Here is a 17,613-nt window from a genome sequence, read left to right as displayed (position 1 = left end):
GAGTAAATTACTTTTGCTGTTGAATACAATTGAATCTATTGACAGGCAAAAAAGATGCTTTATTCTCCTGACTGTTACTCTACACAATGTACCTCCGCAAGGAAATGGCGTAACAGTGATGAACCTCACCTTGACTGAAGCCCATAGGGTATATTAGCAATTGCCACGACCGGGTCTGACACATCCTGTGATTAGTCCCAGATCCCCCAGTTTTATGGCCTTTTGTTTTGTTTTGCTTTTAAAAGGCAAACCCATAAATGTGATAAATGTAACTCCAAGATAATGGAGTTAGGAAGCCATTACTGAAGGCAATTTTAGAGGAAAATGGAGAGTGTAAAATGATGACTTTAAAATATTTAAAATTATGGAGGTGCAAATTAAATTGCAGAGTTTGGAGGGAAGTGTGTGCCGTGCAGGGGGACTAGAAGTCATCCCTAATTTAGAGACTTTACAACAAGATAGGAAAGCCAGGGAGATGTCAAATGTGGAGTTTAAATATTTCACAAGTAACCATTTAATTAGTTTCTGTATTTAAAAATGGCATGTAGCAATGGGACATACGAATTCATAAGCCATTTTTAATCTACGCTCCTCTGACCTCGCTTCAGACAGTGTGTTTAACTAACTGTACTCTGGAAAAGAATTCTGTTCCTTTTTCCTGTTTCATCTTTGTTTCCAAGTTTAATGTGTTTACAAGTTTAATGTGGCTTTTAGGTGAATTCTAGCAAATGGAGAGCCATAGCATAATAAAAAGCACCCAGCATCTTTGGTTTGTGAAATTAACATTGGATTCATTATTTAGACTAAAAATACATGATACAAGCTCTGCGGCCGTTTACTAGATGCCTATATGTGCCTGAATAGTTCCACTTATACTACTAATACAGTAAGTAGCAGTAAGTTTGAACACTAGCAAATCCAACGTTCTCTTTCATAATAAATACTTTATAAATCCCTTTAACTATGTTGAAATCATATCCGTAGATAATGAAAACTATCCACACATGTAATTTCAAAAGAAGAAATGTAATGCTCTAAGTGTAATATAAAGGAGAAGTAAGAAAGCAATTTATAATAACATAATCTGTATTTCAATATATAAATGTTCAGGCACTATTATATGACAAGGTAAAATGAAGTGGGTACACGGGTCCAACCTTTATTTAGTCACCAGTCACCACGACCACACACACCACTGAAGACTCAATTACCCTGAGTGGTGTTGTCATCAGTGCTGCTGTTGTCAACAACGGGTACAGTTCTAATACTTCTAAGGGAACCCTTCCCCTGATTTAAACCAAACAGGAATATAATTCCTGAAAAAAGTCAGGGAATGCTAAAAAAGTTCAGAAGTATTTTGTGATTTTCTTTCCAATTACTTTCAGATGAGTCAGGATCTCTTACATTATTAATTGCAATTCCTTTGAAGGTTGTTAGGTTTTGGCCCAGAACTTGAAACATCATCTTAAATATAGTAGGCCCTCGATTGATGGTTATTTGTGCCTAAGTTACATTGGAGCACGAACGTCTCTATTTTATTGAGAGTAATAGAGTGGCAGTTGAATGCAGCTGAAATGGTTTTGGTTGTCGTTCTCAATTAGAAGAACAGCCAAAAGCCTGGTCTATCTGTCTCTCCCTTCATTTCCCAATTCCTTTTGGTAGAAATACTTCTCTAAAAGAGCAACATATACAGGACCTGGTACCAACACAGAACTCTGCGGCTCCCCAGTGGGAACTTAGAGACTGAAAGAGTCCTTGCAAGGAATTGCAAACCACAGGTTCAAGTCAAAATTAGAAAAGAAATATTTTGTCCTGGGTCCATGAAAAAGTTGAATGTATTGAAATAAGGTGTATATCGTATATCATCAGTTTCATTTCTTGTAGTGATAAAGAACTTGAACTAAGCTCCTCTTATTTATCCTCTCATTGCCAGTGGCGCTAATACAGTAGGAGGTGGTTGGCTGGAAGCAACCAAAGAAAATCTCATCCGGGTCCTAAGATTTGCGAGGGAATTCTCAAGGCTTCTTAGCAAGTGCTCCTCTAACACACCAAGAGCCACAGAACCGTTTTGCATGTGTCCTGTTGAATATAATTGTAGAAAGATTGAATTTCTGAACCGGAAGACTTTTCCTGCCTGACTTAATATTTATAAGCCAAACTCTTGGACACTATTATAAATAATAGACACTTAAAAAAAAAATCAACACTTTGGATCATTGCTCTGAAATAATTCTAAGAAAATATGATCACAATGAGACAGCTTTCCAAATTTTGGAAATGTCTTTAATAGAAGTGATGTATTTCCCCCAACTCACTTTGTTTCCAGAAACTTCATTAAGAGGAATAGGAATTATAGAGAAGGCACGGGATGCCAATTTCCTTCTCCTATACTTTGCTACAAAGCATCTTCTTTCCTCCTCGTCCCTTCCTGTGAGGTCGTGTCTCCCGCTCCGGTTGGTTCTCTTAGCCTGTCTGAGGTTCCTCTTGGTCCCCTTGGGCCGGTCCCTTGGTCAGTGGCACGCAGGCTGAGCGTGTGACTAGGGCATCTGAGCCCTAGGTGATGCTTCTTCTCTTCACAGTGACTCCTCCTACCTATGAGATCCAGCACTGCCTCCTCTCCACTGCTGTGGGTGCCTACCCCACACTCAGAATTCAGTGGTAAGTGACAGAGGTTGGCACCCTCAGAGCAAGATATATGGTTTACCAATTTGGCCCTAGGATGAGTAACTTAAAAAAAACAACATTCACACGCGAATGCGTACACTAGATGAATGAAATTCTGCAGTTGCTTCAGGCCGTCTTCCACTTTGATAAAAGTACATATTTACAGAATAAACGTTTGTTTTATTTTCTGGTTGTGGCCAAGCCAGTCCTTTTTCCACTTTGAGAAATTAGAAACTTAAATGGCAAAATAATTCGATTTGTGATCTGTGATAATAAATCCTTTAAGCTTATTTGTCGCCTTAATTAAGGACTTACTTCATTTTCAAAGCTCTGCCAATCTACTTTCTAAAATGTTCCCGTGTTCCTTTTTCTTTCTACGATATGCTGGATGTTCTCCAGCGGCCTGTCTCTCATTCTCTACTGCTTTTGAAAACGTCACGGGGAGGATGTAACAGATCCAGGTCGTATGTTGCTGGTGGACGCCGGATCAGCCATGATGGCACTTTTCCAGAGGCAGCACACACCCTCGGCTGGTGCCTGGGTACTTTGCCCATCAGATGTGATCCTTTCTATTGCTTTTACTTTTAATAAGCCTATTGTCACGTAGGTCTGTGAGTACCTTATTCTAGTTATAAGAAACCAGTGAATTCCACTGTTGGGATTGGTTTCCTAGATGCTCAGCATCTTCTAGCTACTTACTGTGCTGTGCTCTCCCATCTACAGCTGAGGTGAAACAGATCATATTTACTATGTGGGATTAAGTTCGAATCCTGGCTCTTCTCCTAACAGCTCTGGCCTTAGTTTCATCATCCATAAGATGATGGTAAGGATAAAACCCTGACTGGATTATTGTAAAAACTAAAATGAAGTAGTGTATGCATAGAGTAGTGGAAGCAGACAAGACCATGCTAGGAAGTATGGCTATCGTTCTTATTCGCTTAGACCTGCAGATAAGATCGTCATCCTTCTGGATAGGGATCAGGAAATGCAGGCAAAATGCTCAGCAAATCAGGGTGACAGGTATAGCCCTCAGTGGAGAGGATTTTTCAATCTAGAATTTTGAAGCATTTTATAATCTAGACCTCTCAATCTCAAAATTTATGTGTTTCATTTACCCTTTCTTAGCACTAAGGAAGAAAAAGACGTGTATAGAAACAAACAAACAAATAAACAAATAGCACAGAATGGGCACCATTTTAAATGTAGCTAGTCATGTCACATCATGTCAACATCTCTGATTTGGGAGACTCCTGGGTTTGCACAACGTCCTTCCCATAATAGGGTGGGGCTGTTTTATATCAAAACAAAGAAACTAAAGAAACATTTTGAGTAAATATAAGAAAAAGAAGAATTGACTGCACTCCATTGACCAAAAACTTAAGAAGTTCACAGCTAAGCAATATGATTTGGAGATAACTTTTGACGGGCAACAATTCTTTGTTCAGTATATTCATGAATGATTTCTATTTGGTTTAGAGAACAGAATAAAAACACAGATGTTTGAAATGTATGGCAAAGTAGTTATTTTTTTATTTTAATCGAGATAAATGAAAAAGCAGACAGGGCGGCAGGAGAGACTGTCAGATGCGTCAGGTTAGATACCATTGAGGATACTGGTTTCCTTTCAGGTGGTACTGGGTGATTTCCCAACCTTGGGTGAGTGTCAGCGCCCTCATCTATGAACTTGGGGGCACGCCGACTTGTTAAAGGAGGAGGTGAGATCACAAGTGGTTGGCTGAGTGCGTTCCGCCCGTCTCTATGAGCACTGATTGTAAGGCTGTCCCTGGCACATGGTTTGGGAAGATGTCTATTAAGGGATTACTTTCAATTTGTTTTGATCCCAGCTTCCAAAAAGAAGAAGGCAATCTCTGGGACGTGGTGGGCTAGTGGCTTCTAACAACTCGTCATCCTGTCTGGATAAATGTCGTTACGGTGTTTGGGGGGAGAGAGGCTGGAGCTTGGCGCTTCGGCTAACCCACTCTGTCCTTCCCTTTCTCCAGGGAAAGGCTGGGACTCGGCCGCATCTCCAGTACCACACACCTGGCTCGCGGAAACTCTCCCTGAATGTTATGATGTTTATTACTTTAAAAAGTAGGATTAACACGACCTTCTCAACGTGGACATGTCTCAAAAGAAACAGAGAAACCATATTTTCAGTTAACGCAGTGTTGGGCAGTTTCATCTGACATCACTTCGTAGACACCCATTTGTTGTGCTAACATTTCACCAACGCCCATTTGTACTTTTGGCTGCAGGTGCCCCGTAGGTCATTATCAGCCCTCTTTCTTAACCGGCTTTATATTGTGTCATTAACATTTCTAACATTGACACCTGACATCTTTATTTTTCATCATCCACTCGGCCGTATTGTGCGGCTGGACATTTAGATTATTTCCAACATTCACCAATTCAGCTAATTCTTGATAGTCATCTTCATACATATAAAGCTTTAAAAAATTATTATGTCCTAGGGTTGATTTGTAGGCATTTCCTCTAACTCACATAAAGCACAAATTGAATGCTGAATATATTATTATCTCCTTTTACTGCCATATCTATTTCTTTTATGTGTATATTTCCCAAATTTCCTTTTAAATCCAAGTAAATGACATGGGTACTCTTTGTTCCCCTCATGCCATCACTTCTTTCTCACTCTTTTCTGGACAGGTCTGATGATGACAGCTTTCCTTGCCAACAGCTACACTCACACTGTTTGTTTGTTTGTTTTCAATATTGTTATATATTTTATTTTAACTTCACTATAGCTTGAACTAAATAATTTCAGCCTCTCGTACCTCAGAGGGGTATTGAGAAATATTGTCGATCTTGCTATGGTTTGGAAAACACCTGGAGCTCTTTGGAGAGAAGGTATTAAGCCATAAATATGGGAGTGCTGGCTGTGTCCAGGGGATATGCCATGAAGGACAGCTCCTGTGTGTACTGCCCTGCGCCGGCCTGGGAACGAAGGCCCAAACCCACGGAGGCCCTGGACCGGTAAACATCACTTCAGGCTCCTGGGGTCATGCGCTATGTTTCTAACATTGTCATCTTCAGAGATGACCTCATTGATGTATTTATTGCCCAACATTTTTTGAGCCTCTTAAGGTGTGAGGCATTGTGCTAAGACTGAGAAAGATTGAAGACAGGCCATCTGTCAGGTGTCGATAGTTTCGTAGGGCAGTGAGAAATGACAACAAAGACAAAACAATACATACAAGGTAGGGAAGTAAACGGAGGAGGGAGTGGCTAGCACATCTTGGTATGAGTAAGAAAATATGTCTTCCAAGTAGGTGGTGTCCCAGTTGGGTCTTGCAGGATAAATAGTGGTTTTCCTGGAATGGGGTGGAAGGAGTATATTAGGTGTTCTAGGAGAAGAGATGGCCGATGCAAGGTCATAAAGGTGAATACTATACTGGGGGAAACTAGAGTATATGGTAGAGTCCACCAGGAGATGAGAATGGAGACAAAGGCAGGGGTGAAAATCATAAAGGATTTTACTAAAGAGTGTGTAATTTGTCCTGTAGAAAGCACGGTCAGATTTGCATTTGAGCTAAACAGTTTTGGATGCAGTGTGGACTGGGGGGAAAAGATCATTTAGGTAACGAGTTTCATGGTCCAGTAGAAGAACACAGGGGAAGCTCTGCTAACTAAGTCTTGTATTCTCATTCTGGTTGGTTTACAAGTCATTCTGTTGTGCAGGTTTCTCTGATATCATGCTTAACTCCTACAGGTGAGATAAATGAATTAGCAGGTATTTAATGATCATCAAATATGTGGAAGATATTATGTAAGGTATTTCCAGTGATTAAAATAAGTGTAATTCATGGTACAATTTCCTTGAAAACTTTTGGAACACGGTGGAGTAACAAGGAACACACAAATATTTTAAAAAGTATTATTTCTGCCTCCAAGGAGCTCAGTATAACTGAGAAAAGCAAGGCCTAGTCACGGAAATAGAAACCCCAGCAGTTTATCTTTCACAAGTATAGTAATTTGTTATACACAATTATGCAAAAGTAGGAAAGGGGAGGAGGGCTCAGTGAGTGGACGAGGGGTTGCTGTGGGCAGGAGTGAGTCCTGTGAGGGGGGTAAGAGAGAGGGGCCTTGAAAGGAAGAGAAGGCAACAGAGTGAAAGAGTTTTTAACTTGCTCAAGCCATGCTCCCTAGGATTGGAAGCCTCCTCCCTGCATGTTGGTGTAAGTTCAGATTCTAGGTTCCAAGTAAAATTTGGGAGAGTCTCGGAACGGGTCTGCCTTAGGTTGCTGTCCCTAGAAGCAGTCCCAGATAGGAGGATAAATGGGAAAGAGACGTATTAGGGACTTTCTCGGGAACATTCCGGGATGTCCCCCTAAAGTCCATTAGGAAAGTCGCAGGATAGGCCAGGAAGGAGCCCGGGGGAAGGAGCCATGGAGGTTAACTGTAGCTCACCTGGCAGAGGCGCTGAGGTTGTCCTGATTGGGCCAGCATCTGTCACTGGGTGAGGGTCCCTCCCTCTCGTGTGTAGATTCCCAGGCAAAGCAGGTACCAGCGCCCTGGGCAGTCCTCCCATGAAGAGAGGCAGGTGCTGTCTGTTGGGGAGAAAGCACATGGGAATGACAAGGGACCCCAGGGGATGGGCACCGAGCGATGGAAGCATCTGCTGTGTCCATGTCAAGTGCAGCCCTTTGGAACTTTGCAGAGGTCCCTGCATTCAGGGCGCTTGGGAGCTTACTGCTGACAGAGACCCACGGTCTTCCGTTTCTCCCCACTTACCATTTACCTTTATCCTGTAATGAGGAGGCCCAGGCATCCCTAGCCTTTCTTCACTGTGGCCAAACACAGCCTAAGAAATGTCACTAAGTCATAGAGGGCTCATCTGCAGGGTTTCTAAAGAAAGCTGTGAGAGCTGGCTTTTCTTTAAATGCCGTCACTACTACTGACTGGAGATTTTTGCAATGCTGGGTGAAGACCTATGTTCCCCTTTCCTGACGTAGAACGTCTTCTGTTTCATAGGTATGTCTTCGACTGCAGGATTTTTCAGAAATTGCTTTCTAATTTAAGTAATTTTAGCTGGCTAGGAATTGCATTGGTAAAAATTGTGAACTTCCAATTTTCTGAGCAGTGTATTTAAAAACTTGGTTTTGCAATTCAGTTAATTTTATTGAATCTTTTCTTTCGATGGCAGTTGAAGTAGGTAAGTCCTCACATATGCCTTGATGTCAAATGTGCCTCATGCTTTGTGGGCCTGAGCACGTGTTGTTTATTCTTTCCCCACCTTGAGCATTATATCAATTCCTCCTCGATCGGTTTTCATATGTCATCCATCAGAAGTTCTACTTATTCTCCACAAAACCAAGTGGCTATGTATAAGAAATGTCATGAAGTAGATATTACATTAAATAAATAGTGACTTGGGCAGAAAATATGGCGAAAGGAAGGAAACTGCACGTGAAGTAGATGCTTTAAATGCACAATGCTTAGTTACTTGAGTGTCTTGCATTTGGTGGCCTCAGCAGATTTTCTTTGGGAAAATAACTGCATTTGGTAAGAGAACCTTTATCAGACCTTGGTGAGCTCGGAGCCAGCCAACAGCATGGCTTATAGCTGGATGGGAGCTAAACTCTCAGGGTTTTGGTGGACACGGGGCTTCTATGGGAAGTTTCTAGGGGCTCTGTGTGATGACCTGGTTATGTGTCTTTCTACCTACTCAGAACTGTGCCTCGTTTATCTTGATGTCAATGCTCAGTAATTTTTGTTGAATGAATGAATGAATGAATGAAGACAAAAGAGGTAAAATTGTGTTGCCCCCTGTCTGTAATCTATCTTCCGGTTAAAGTCCCCCACCCCACCCCACACTGGCAGGCGCTCACTGTCCTTCTGGAGCCTGTGCTCCTGGGAGCATGGCAGCCCGTGACCCATGGGACAAAGCTGGCTCCCGGCTCGCCTCTCCCTTCCTTGCTACCTCCCTTCTGTCGGTGGGAATCTGCTTCCTTTCCTTCTACTTTGAAAGCAATCGAATGGATGATTTCACACTGGTGTGTTGGTGCCCGCCAGCAGCTGAGGTTGTTCCGTGCATTTTAACAAGGACAAGTAAAGCAATTGATTTCTAATTATAGGATTTAAGGCAACATAAAACAAGATGTTTAGGAACAGGGGCTTCCTGGGAGCCTGTTTTTCCTCTGTGAAATGCAGCCCAGTTCCAGGGTGGAAAGGAATCCTCTGAGTGTCACCTGTGGTCCCTTCACTGGGAGAAGGACGGCAGCCCTGCCAGAAGTGCAGCTTCATGAACCTCTTGCCTGGTGGGCCACCTTTCTCGGCCATCTAGCAGCTGGGTGACTTCTCTCTGGGTCTTCGAGAGAACTCAGTGTGTCAGTACATGTAATGCACTTAATGCTGGCACATACTAAGGACAAATTCACGGTAGATTATTTAGATTTGAAAATATGTTGAAAGTGTTTAGGGTATAGGAGTCAAAGCGCTTAGTAGCACTACTAGTCTCCTCATTCTTTTTCTGTAAAACTCTGCCTTGCAGAAAATCTACGATAAATTTCCAAGTCTGAGGGGGGCCAAACGCCCACATTTCAGTAGAAAAGAAGCCGGAAGTCCTGGGCTGCCCTGTGACCTCCTTGTTCCAGGCCCTCTGAACTGTGCTATTTAAACTTCTTACATCCCATGAGTCATTTTTTTTTCCTGATGGAGAGAAACAGCAGAGTTGCTCAAAAGTGAAGCCTATTGTGTGCTTTAGCAAACCTATGGTACCGACGGAAACAAAAAGCCGTTCTCTCTCATCATACCACGCCAGGGAGATTGAAACTTATCTTTTAGCAATTCAAGGCTGTGAGCATAAGTTACAGTGTAAGGACCTGCGGGTGCCCTTCAGACAGACCCTCTCACGCTTTGGGGAGCTCCCTGACTCTGTGGGGCAGCAGCCTGGGGTCTCCAGCCAGGATCCAGGACCCAGCAGTTGCGTTGACTCACAGATCGGCCCAGGCCTGGGTTGCAAGTCTTTTGCTCTTTGGTGCTCATGTTGGGGATTGGGGAGGGGGGACATTGCACGTTGGATGAGAGGCAAACCTTCTTTGAGTAGGTGTTTTCTGGGCCCAGCCCTGCTTTGCTATCCAGGACGTGCTCACCAAACCCGAGTCACTTCTTTCATTTTAAACAAATGGCTTTGTTTGGCCTGCGTCCCTGCAGGCTTTGCCAGGTGGTGGTTTTATCTCTCACAGCAGCTCTTGTTCTTCCCGCTTTATCTGTGTGTTTCAGTCAAGCAATCTTTTAGCTTACTTTTATCTTGTTTGGTTCCTTTACCTTTTATCTGCACTTTAAATGAAGGGCAGAGAATGGAAATGTGTGGCGAGGGGTGTGGAGAAGAGCTTTGATTCCCCTAATCTGGCAGCCTTGCTGCTTCTGAGCAGTTCTGGAAAGATCCAGATTGTCCCTGAAATGTCGGTCGGTGAAGTCCTCACCGCCCGTGGGGGTTTGCTCAGGCTGCCACAGACGGGGCAGCTTACACATTGGAAATTGGTTGTCTCACAGTCTGGCGGCTGGAAGTCTGAGATCAAGGTGTAGGCAGAGTCGGTTCCTTCTGAGACGGTGAGGGAGGAGCGGTTCCAGACCTCTCCACGGCTTCTCGTGGTTTCTGGCAGTCTTTGGAGTTCCTTGGCTTGTGGATACTTGACCGTGATTTTGCCTTCCTTTTCACATGGCCTTCTCCCCGTGTGCATGTCTGTGTCCCACTGTCCCTTTTCTATAAGAACACTGGTCACGTTGGAGCAGGGTCCACCCTCCTCCAGGGTGACCTCCTCCTAACTGATTCCATCTGCAATGACTGTTTCCACAGTCGGTCACATTCTGAGGTGCTGGGCATTAGGGCTTCCATGTATGAGCTTTGGTAACACCATTCAACCAATAACACCCCAAACATCATCAAGGAACAGTCCAGCTTCTTAGAGAAATGCCATCTACTGCTTTTATTGCCTTCTGCATTTGAAATGTCCACAGCCAGGGAGTTTAGAGGATGGTCAGGCGTGTGTGGTCCATATGGCCCAGTTTGAGCCCTACTGTGTGGTCCAGGCTCAAGGCTGCTGTTTGCTCCTGTTTTGCTTCTGCTTGGAGCTGCTCAACCCTTCAGTTCAGTGTCCACCAAGATTGCCCTTTTCAGTTTCGTCTGCCACAGGCAGAGCGATGAGGGCCACAGCCAGACTCGGGGAATTCAGCCTGTTGGGTCTGTGCTGCTGCTTCTGCCCTCAGGACATCTTCCCACACTCCATACCCTATGAGCGTCCAAAGTGCCACTTCTCCACTTTCCGAACCTTGTTGCCTGCTTATAATTGGAAATTGGTTTGTCTATTATTTTTGATTGCTATCGTTTTTGTTATCTCTCTCTCTCTCTCTCTCTCTCTCTATCTATCTATCATCTATCTCTATCTCTATCTACCATCTATCTGTGTATCTATCACAGTATAACTGACACACACATTATATTAGTTTCAGATGTATATGACTTAATATTTGTATATTTTTGAAGTGACCACCTAAGTCAAAGTAAACATCTATCACCATACATAGTTACAAAATTTTTAGTTTTCTCATGATGAGAACTTTTAAAATCCGCTCTTTTAGCAATTGCTTGCTTATTTTAAGGCTTCATCTCTGGCCACATTAGAACATTTCCTCAGTCGACATCTTATTTTGCATTTCTATGGGACACTTTATATTTAAGAGTTTTTAGCACATCCGTGGTCGAGGTGCCATTGGGAAACCGCAAGGTCCCTACTATTATCGGGTCTAATTGGCTGGGGTAGTAGAGCTCCTGCAGGTAGCTTAGGGCAATGCTGGCTGCTTAATTTTTAGCCTATTTTAAACAAGATAAGAACAAGTTTTTGCCTCGTGCTTTAGATAGCCTGTGGAGAGATCTGACTGAGCAGGAGCTATTGATTTGGACGTCATCTGCACACAGGGATGGTTGACAATTGAGAGCCCGGGGGATGACCCAGGGATGGTGAGTGCAGGGGGGCGAACAATGGAACCCTGGGGAACAACAGCATTTTAAAAGACTAGCAGAGAAAGAGGGATTCTGGAAGGAGACCATGGAAGAAGATCAGAAAGGAGAGAAGACAAGCGGGAAAGCGCAGTGTCACAGAAGCCAGTGGGTTTCCAGGAGGACATTATACATTTGGCCCCACCCACAGAATGTACGACACCAAGAGTGAACCCTAAGAAAAACTATAGACTTGGGGTGACTGTGACGTGTCAGTGCAGGTTCATCCTTGGTAACAAATGTCCCATTTGGTGAGTGATGTTGACCATGGGAGACACACGCACGCGTGTGTGTGTGCGTGTGTGTGTGTGGAGTGGGTGGGTAGACGGTATGGGGGACATCTCTGTGCCTTTCTGTCAATTTTGTTGGAAACCTAAAACTGCTCTAAAGAAAAGTATGTCTTTAAAAGAAAATTTTAAAAAACAAAACACACCACAGTCTATTCTATGTTTATGCTAAGAATGAATGCATAACTAAATAGAAACATAAACTGCACTGGTTTTTATTATTTTTGTTTCTATTTTTCGGGTTACATGCTAATCCAGCATGTTCTTTCCTGTTAACTGCAACATTTTGATCCCTATTATCAGTAGAATCACTTTCCAGTTCCAAGCATGTCAGGATACCAGGGTCCCCTTGGCATGTGGGGTCTGCCCAGTCATTTTCAGGGTCATTGTGTGTGGCTTTACAGGTGCCAAGCAGGAGGTTTGGGTGAGCAGAACACACAACATGAGAAGCAAGGCAGATTCTGCAGACCTCTTTTGGATCTGAATCTCATCGGTCACCAACTAGCTATTCTGCTTATCAGGAAAGGTGAAAGGGGGGTTAGTGCACGCTTCCAACCGTCAGCCTCTGAGGGGGGCCGGATGCTTCCGGGTGCCGTCTGTATCTGTTGACAGGTGGGTCTGGGTCCTTACGTAGAACCCGTGCTGTGAAAACCTCCATGCACCCTGCTCCCACCGAGACCCCCTGACCCGGCCGTCCTGCTGGATTGGTCCTTTGTGCTAATGTAGACACTCCGAAGAGAGGACCCTACTTTTTACCCAGGCCAACAATACATGGGGTTGCTTCCTGAGAGCAGGTGTTGGTTAGATAGGAAGGTAAAGAAAGGTTCTGAGATTGGAGGAGAGCGGCCCCCACCGAGGAAAACAAAACAGGCACTGAAGACCAACATCAAAACAGCAGCAAGGGCAAGCCTGCCTCTTACTTGCCAGGGTTTGCCACAGCTCATATCAAAATTGGACTCTCTTTCTTTTGGTCATTTCTTTTCTGTTCTTTCATTTGCCCAATATAGGGTGCTATCAGTATCTGGTTTTGCCTTTTATTTCTATTTTTCCCTCATTTCTTTCTCTTTTCTCATACCTTCTTTTCCCTCTCTTAATTTTGTTCTAGTTTCTCGTGTGTTTCCTTTAAGGTTTTATTTTCTTATTTTTTCCCAGTTTCTTGTGGATTTTCTCCTTCTTCTGTTTGTGCCATGCTCTCGTGTTGGCTTATTACTTAGAGATGAAATGTTTCCTGTGTGCCTGTTATGTGGGTAACGTGTTAGTGTCAGTAAATGGTCGAATGGTTACAGACTGAAAAACTGGAGTGTTGTGGTTTTCTCTTTCCAATAGCTTTTTGACACTTGGAACCACTTGCTGAACAAACACTAGTTTTTAATGGAGGTGAAATTAGTACTACACACAATATTCTTGAATATAGGTAACAAATCGTACTGTATCTTAGACTTCATTTCTCTCTCTTTTTCAAGAGTCCTTTCTTTTCTCCTCTCTTTCTTTCATTTCCTGTCCTCTCTTTTCTACTCTTCTTTTCCCTTTTATTGGAAGTCAAGGAAGTGGTTCCCAGGCCAGCCCTGAGCAAATGCGTGACACAGAGAGGCCATGGCAGGTGCTCTTTACTTTTCTGCATTTCTTGTCTAGCGTTCCTGTGCTTTGTGACACCATTACTGCCCTGTCGACTTAAGCTGTGGTCAGAATTCCTTAGCAGAAGCAGCAAGCTGTCATATTAAAAACGTGTTAATGACTACCAAAGAGCCTGACACGTTGCCACTCTGGGCTCTTGTAATTTTAAGAAGTAATTCCTGAAGTTTATTCTCTAGATCAGGTGCTTAAATTATTTGGTCTTGGGATCTTTTTATACTCTTAAAAAAAGATGTACTGTGATGACAACACTTAACATGAGCTCTAACCTCTTAACAGATTTTTAAGTACATAAACATCGGGATCAATACGGGCGCTATGGTGTACAGCAGGTCTCTGGAACTTACTCGTCTTGTATAACGGAGATTTTATACTCGTTGACTAGTAGCCCCCCATTTCTTCCTTCCCTCAGACCTCGGCAACCACTCTTGTATTCTTTGCTTCTATAAGATTGATTATTTTAGATTCCTCATGTAAGTGGAATGATGCCGTATATGTCTTTTTGTGTCTGGCTTATTTCACTTGACATTAATGTCCTTCAGGTTCATCCACGTTGTCTCATATTGCAGAATTTCCTTCTTTTTTTTAAGGTTGAGTAACATCCCATTGTAATATATACCACATTTTCTTTATCCATCCATTCATCAATGGACACTTAGGTTGCTTCCACGTTTTGGCTATTGTAAATAGTACTGCAATAGTACTCTCTGAGATCCTAATTGTAGTTCTACTGGATGAATATCCAGAAATGGGATTACTGGGTCATATGGTAGTTGTATTTTTAAATTTTTTGAGGAAGTGTCATGCCGTTTTCCATAGAAGCTGTACCATTTTACATTACTACCTACAGTGCACAAGGGTTCCAATTGCTCCATATGCTTGCCAGCAACTGCCTTTTTTGTTTGTCTGTTTTTGTTTTTGATAATAGCCATCCTAACAGGTGTGAGGTGATATCTCAATTGTGGTTTTGATTTGCATTTCCCTGATGATTGATGACATCGAGCATCTTTTCATATATCTTTTGTCCATTTGCATATCTTCTTTAGAGAAATGTCCATTCAAGTTGTTAGCTGATTTTTTAAATTAAGTACTTTTGGATTTTTTTTTCTCTATTGAGTTTATAGGAATTCCTTATATATTTTACAAATTAACCTTCATCAGATATGTGGTTTGCAAACATTTTCTGCCATGCTGTGGTTGCCTTTTCTGTTGATTGTTTCCTTTGCTGCGCAGGAAGCTTTTTAATTTGATGTAGTACCACTTATTTATGGTTTCCTTTGTTGTTTGTGCTTTTGGTGTCATGTCCAAGATATCATTGCCAAGGCCAATGTCATGAAACTTTCTCCTGTGTTTTCTTCTGGGAGTTTTACAGTTTCAGGTGTTACAGTTAAATCCTGAATCTATTTGGAATTGATTTTTATGTGTGGCGTAACATAAGGGTCCATTTTCATTCTTTTGCAATGTATATGTCCAGTTTTTCCACACACATTTGCTGAGGAGACTATCCTTTTCCCATTGTGTATTCTTGGCATTCTTGTTGAAGATCAGTTGAACACATATCAGTTGACCATGGATTTATTTCTGGGCTTTCTATTCTCTTCCATTGCTCTGTATTTCTGTCTTTTTCAAGTACCATACTGTTTTTAATTACTGCAGCTTTGCAGTAGAGTTTAAAATCAGGAAGTGTGATGCCTCCAGCTTTGTTCTTTTTTTTCAAGATTGTTTTGGCTTTTTGTGTTTTTTTTTTTTGTGGTTCTACTGAATTTTAAAATTGGTTTCTCCTTGTAGTCTCTTAATAATTATTGAGGACTCCAAAGAGTTTTTGTTTATGTGTGTTATAACTATCAATATTTACTGTATTAGAAATTAAAATTTAGCAAAATTTAGAAGACCAGAATTTACAAGCACATATCCCATTAGCCATCATAGACTGAAAATATCTCCTATGTATTCTTATAGGATAAGAATGACTATCTAAGAATCTATGTATGTTCTTATAGAATAAGAGTTAAAGTTAAATTACCGTGTTTCCCTGAAAATAAGACCGAGCCGGACAATTAGCTCTAATGCATCTTTTTGAGCAAAAATTAATATGAGACCCGGTCTTATTTTGCTACAAGACCGGGTCTTTATAATATAAAATAATATAATGCAATATAATATAATATAATATAAAAAATATAATACTGGGTCTCATATTAAATTTTGATCCAAAAGATGCATTAGAGTTGATTGTCCGGCGAGGTCTTATTTTCAGGGAAACATAGTACATTTTAATATGACTGTTAAAATTAGTTTGTACATTCTCAGAGAGGGATACAGGGACGCGCTCAGCTCCTCAGCCCAAACTATGAGAGCTGCATAATCTCTGGTGATTATGCAGTGAGTGCTGTGTGCTGAGTATTCCAGTTGTGGTGGGAGGAAGAGGGGAGAGCACTGGAGGGCTTTCAGGTATTCACAGGACATGTGGGTCCGTACGTCATGCACAAGACAACGAACATCTGAAAAATGGGTGTATGTGTATTCAGCGAAAACGATTTGGTATCTCTTTTCAGACCATGCAAATCCTGGGTGATGTGGTTACACTCTAGATAGCTGAGCCTGGGAGTCAGTGTGGGAGTCACGGGCCCAGTGTCCTTGCAGCACAGTGTTGTGAAACTCAGCCCCTTGATGTGGTCACTCCCAAGAAAAGCATCAGGGTTTTCGATGATGTTCCCTGTTACATGGTTAACCAAGTAACACTGAAGAGAATATGTGTGAACATATTCTGTCAAAAGCCTTTTCCTTACCAACATGTGGTGTAAAGATACCATTTTCAGTTGATGAGACGATGTTAAATAACATCACCAATCACTGCGATAGAATTCTCCAGGTAGCGTCTACCTTCGTATGGAAAAACTTGAGGACCTAAACGTAATCAGCTGCTTCTTCTTTCCAGATAGTTTTGACATCAGTGTTTCATCAAATAGCCACACGGTCTCATCACCTGGAGAAAATACCACTCTCACATGTGAGTGTCACATGAAGTGGCCAGTGCAAGAGGTTACATGGGAAAAGCTCCAGTCTCATCAAATCGACCACTTGATCACCTGTAACTTGTCCCACGGAAGAGGTTACACCTCAAGGCACCACAGACAAATACTGACCAACTGCAGCCAGGAGACGACCAGGACCTTCATCACCGTGCCCCACGTCACGGCCTCTGACTCAGGGCTTTATCGCTGCCTCTGCAGGGGCGGCCCAGGAGAAAAGGAAACCTTCGTGATAAGACTGACCGTAACTGATGGTGAGTAGGTGACACCTGTCTTCAAGTGTCAAACAGGGGTAAAACCAACCACGGTGGGTTGGTTTGTGTTGTCTTTTTTCACAGCTCTAGTGTTCAAAATATTTTTTAATGATTGAATTCAGCTTTTGAATGTTTGTATTCAGTATGTCTTTATCTTGCTAATCCATCCCTCCAAGATTTATCAATAATAGGTGTTTTCCCCCATTTTCTTGATCTGCCACATAGTCCTGAAATTAAAAAAAAAAAAATCAGTGAGTCTGAAAAATATATGCTATGAACAGCCTATACGTTTCAGCTGTATAACTCCCATTTTTTTCAATTGCATTGAAACCTTTTGATGGTGGTGACTAGGTTTTAAGATCTTCGTGTATCCTGAGCAATAACAAGACAGCAATAGTTGCTGAATCAGTGTTGAGGTGAGTGGAATTTAATGAACGTTTGATAATGTGGCTGCTGCTTGGCCAGATGGCAGCTTTCAGGACCTCAGCTGTTTTCAGACCTGGCAGCAGAAAGAGGCTGGTCTTGAAGCTGTGGAAGCTGATCTTTGGGGCTTCCCCCCTGCGCAGGCTCCTTCCAAGGCCCAGTACTAATTCTATGTTAGTCATTGTTTCCCGTGTCCTCATGAAGCCCTGAACTGTGTGAGTTCAGGCCCCACCAGACCTATGTGAGAGTCAGGGATGTTTCACTGACTGAAGTGCAAATACAGAGAGGCCGGAGAGTATAGC

The 17,613-nt window shown here is 42.4% G+C and overlaps 1 protein-coding gene across 6 annotated transcripts in view; it reads left to right on the top strand.

Annotated features, from left to right (window-relative positions):
- Window positions 1–17,613, top strand: part of CD226 (CD226 molecule) — an 81,460-nt gene that overhangs the window by 39,555 nt on the left and 24,292 nt on the right. For all 6 annotated transcript variants that reach the window (XM_033135573.1, XM_033135572.1, XM_033135571.1 and 3 more), the window contains one exon: window positions 16,541–16,888. In XM_033135573.1, coding sequence (XP_032991464.1) covers window positions 16,541–16,888 — 348 coding nt within the window. The remainder of the gene's footprint in view (window positions 1–16,540; window positions 16,889–17,613) is intronic.

This window comes from Rhinolophus ferrumequinum, chromosome 19 (genome assembly GCF_004115265.2).
Source record: "Rhinolophus ferrumequinum isolate MPI-CBG mRhiFer1 chromosome 19, mRhiFer1_v1.p, whole genome shotgun sequence".
NCBI classification, from domain to species: domain Eukaryota; kingdom Metazoa; phylum Chordata; class Mammalia; order Chiroptera; family Rhinolophidae; genus Rhinolophus; species Rhinolophus ferrumequinum.
The sequence above is the reverse complement of the archived record's forward strand: the minus strand, read 5'-3'. Positions and strand labels throughout refer to the sequence as shown.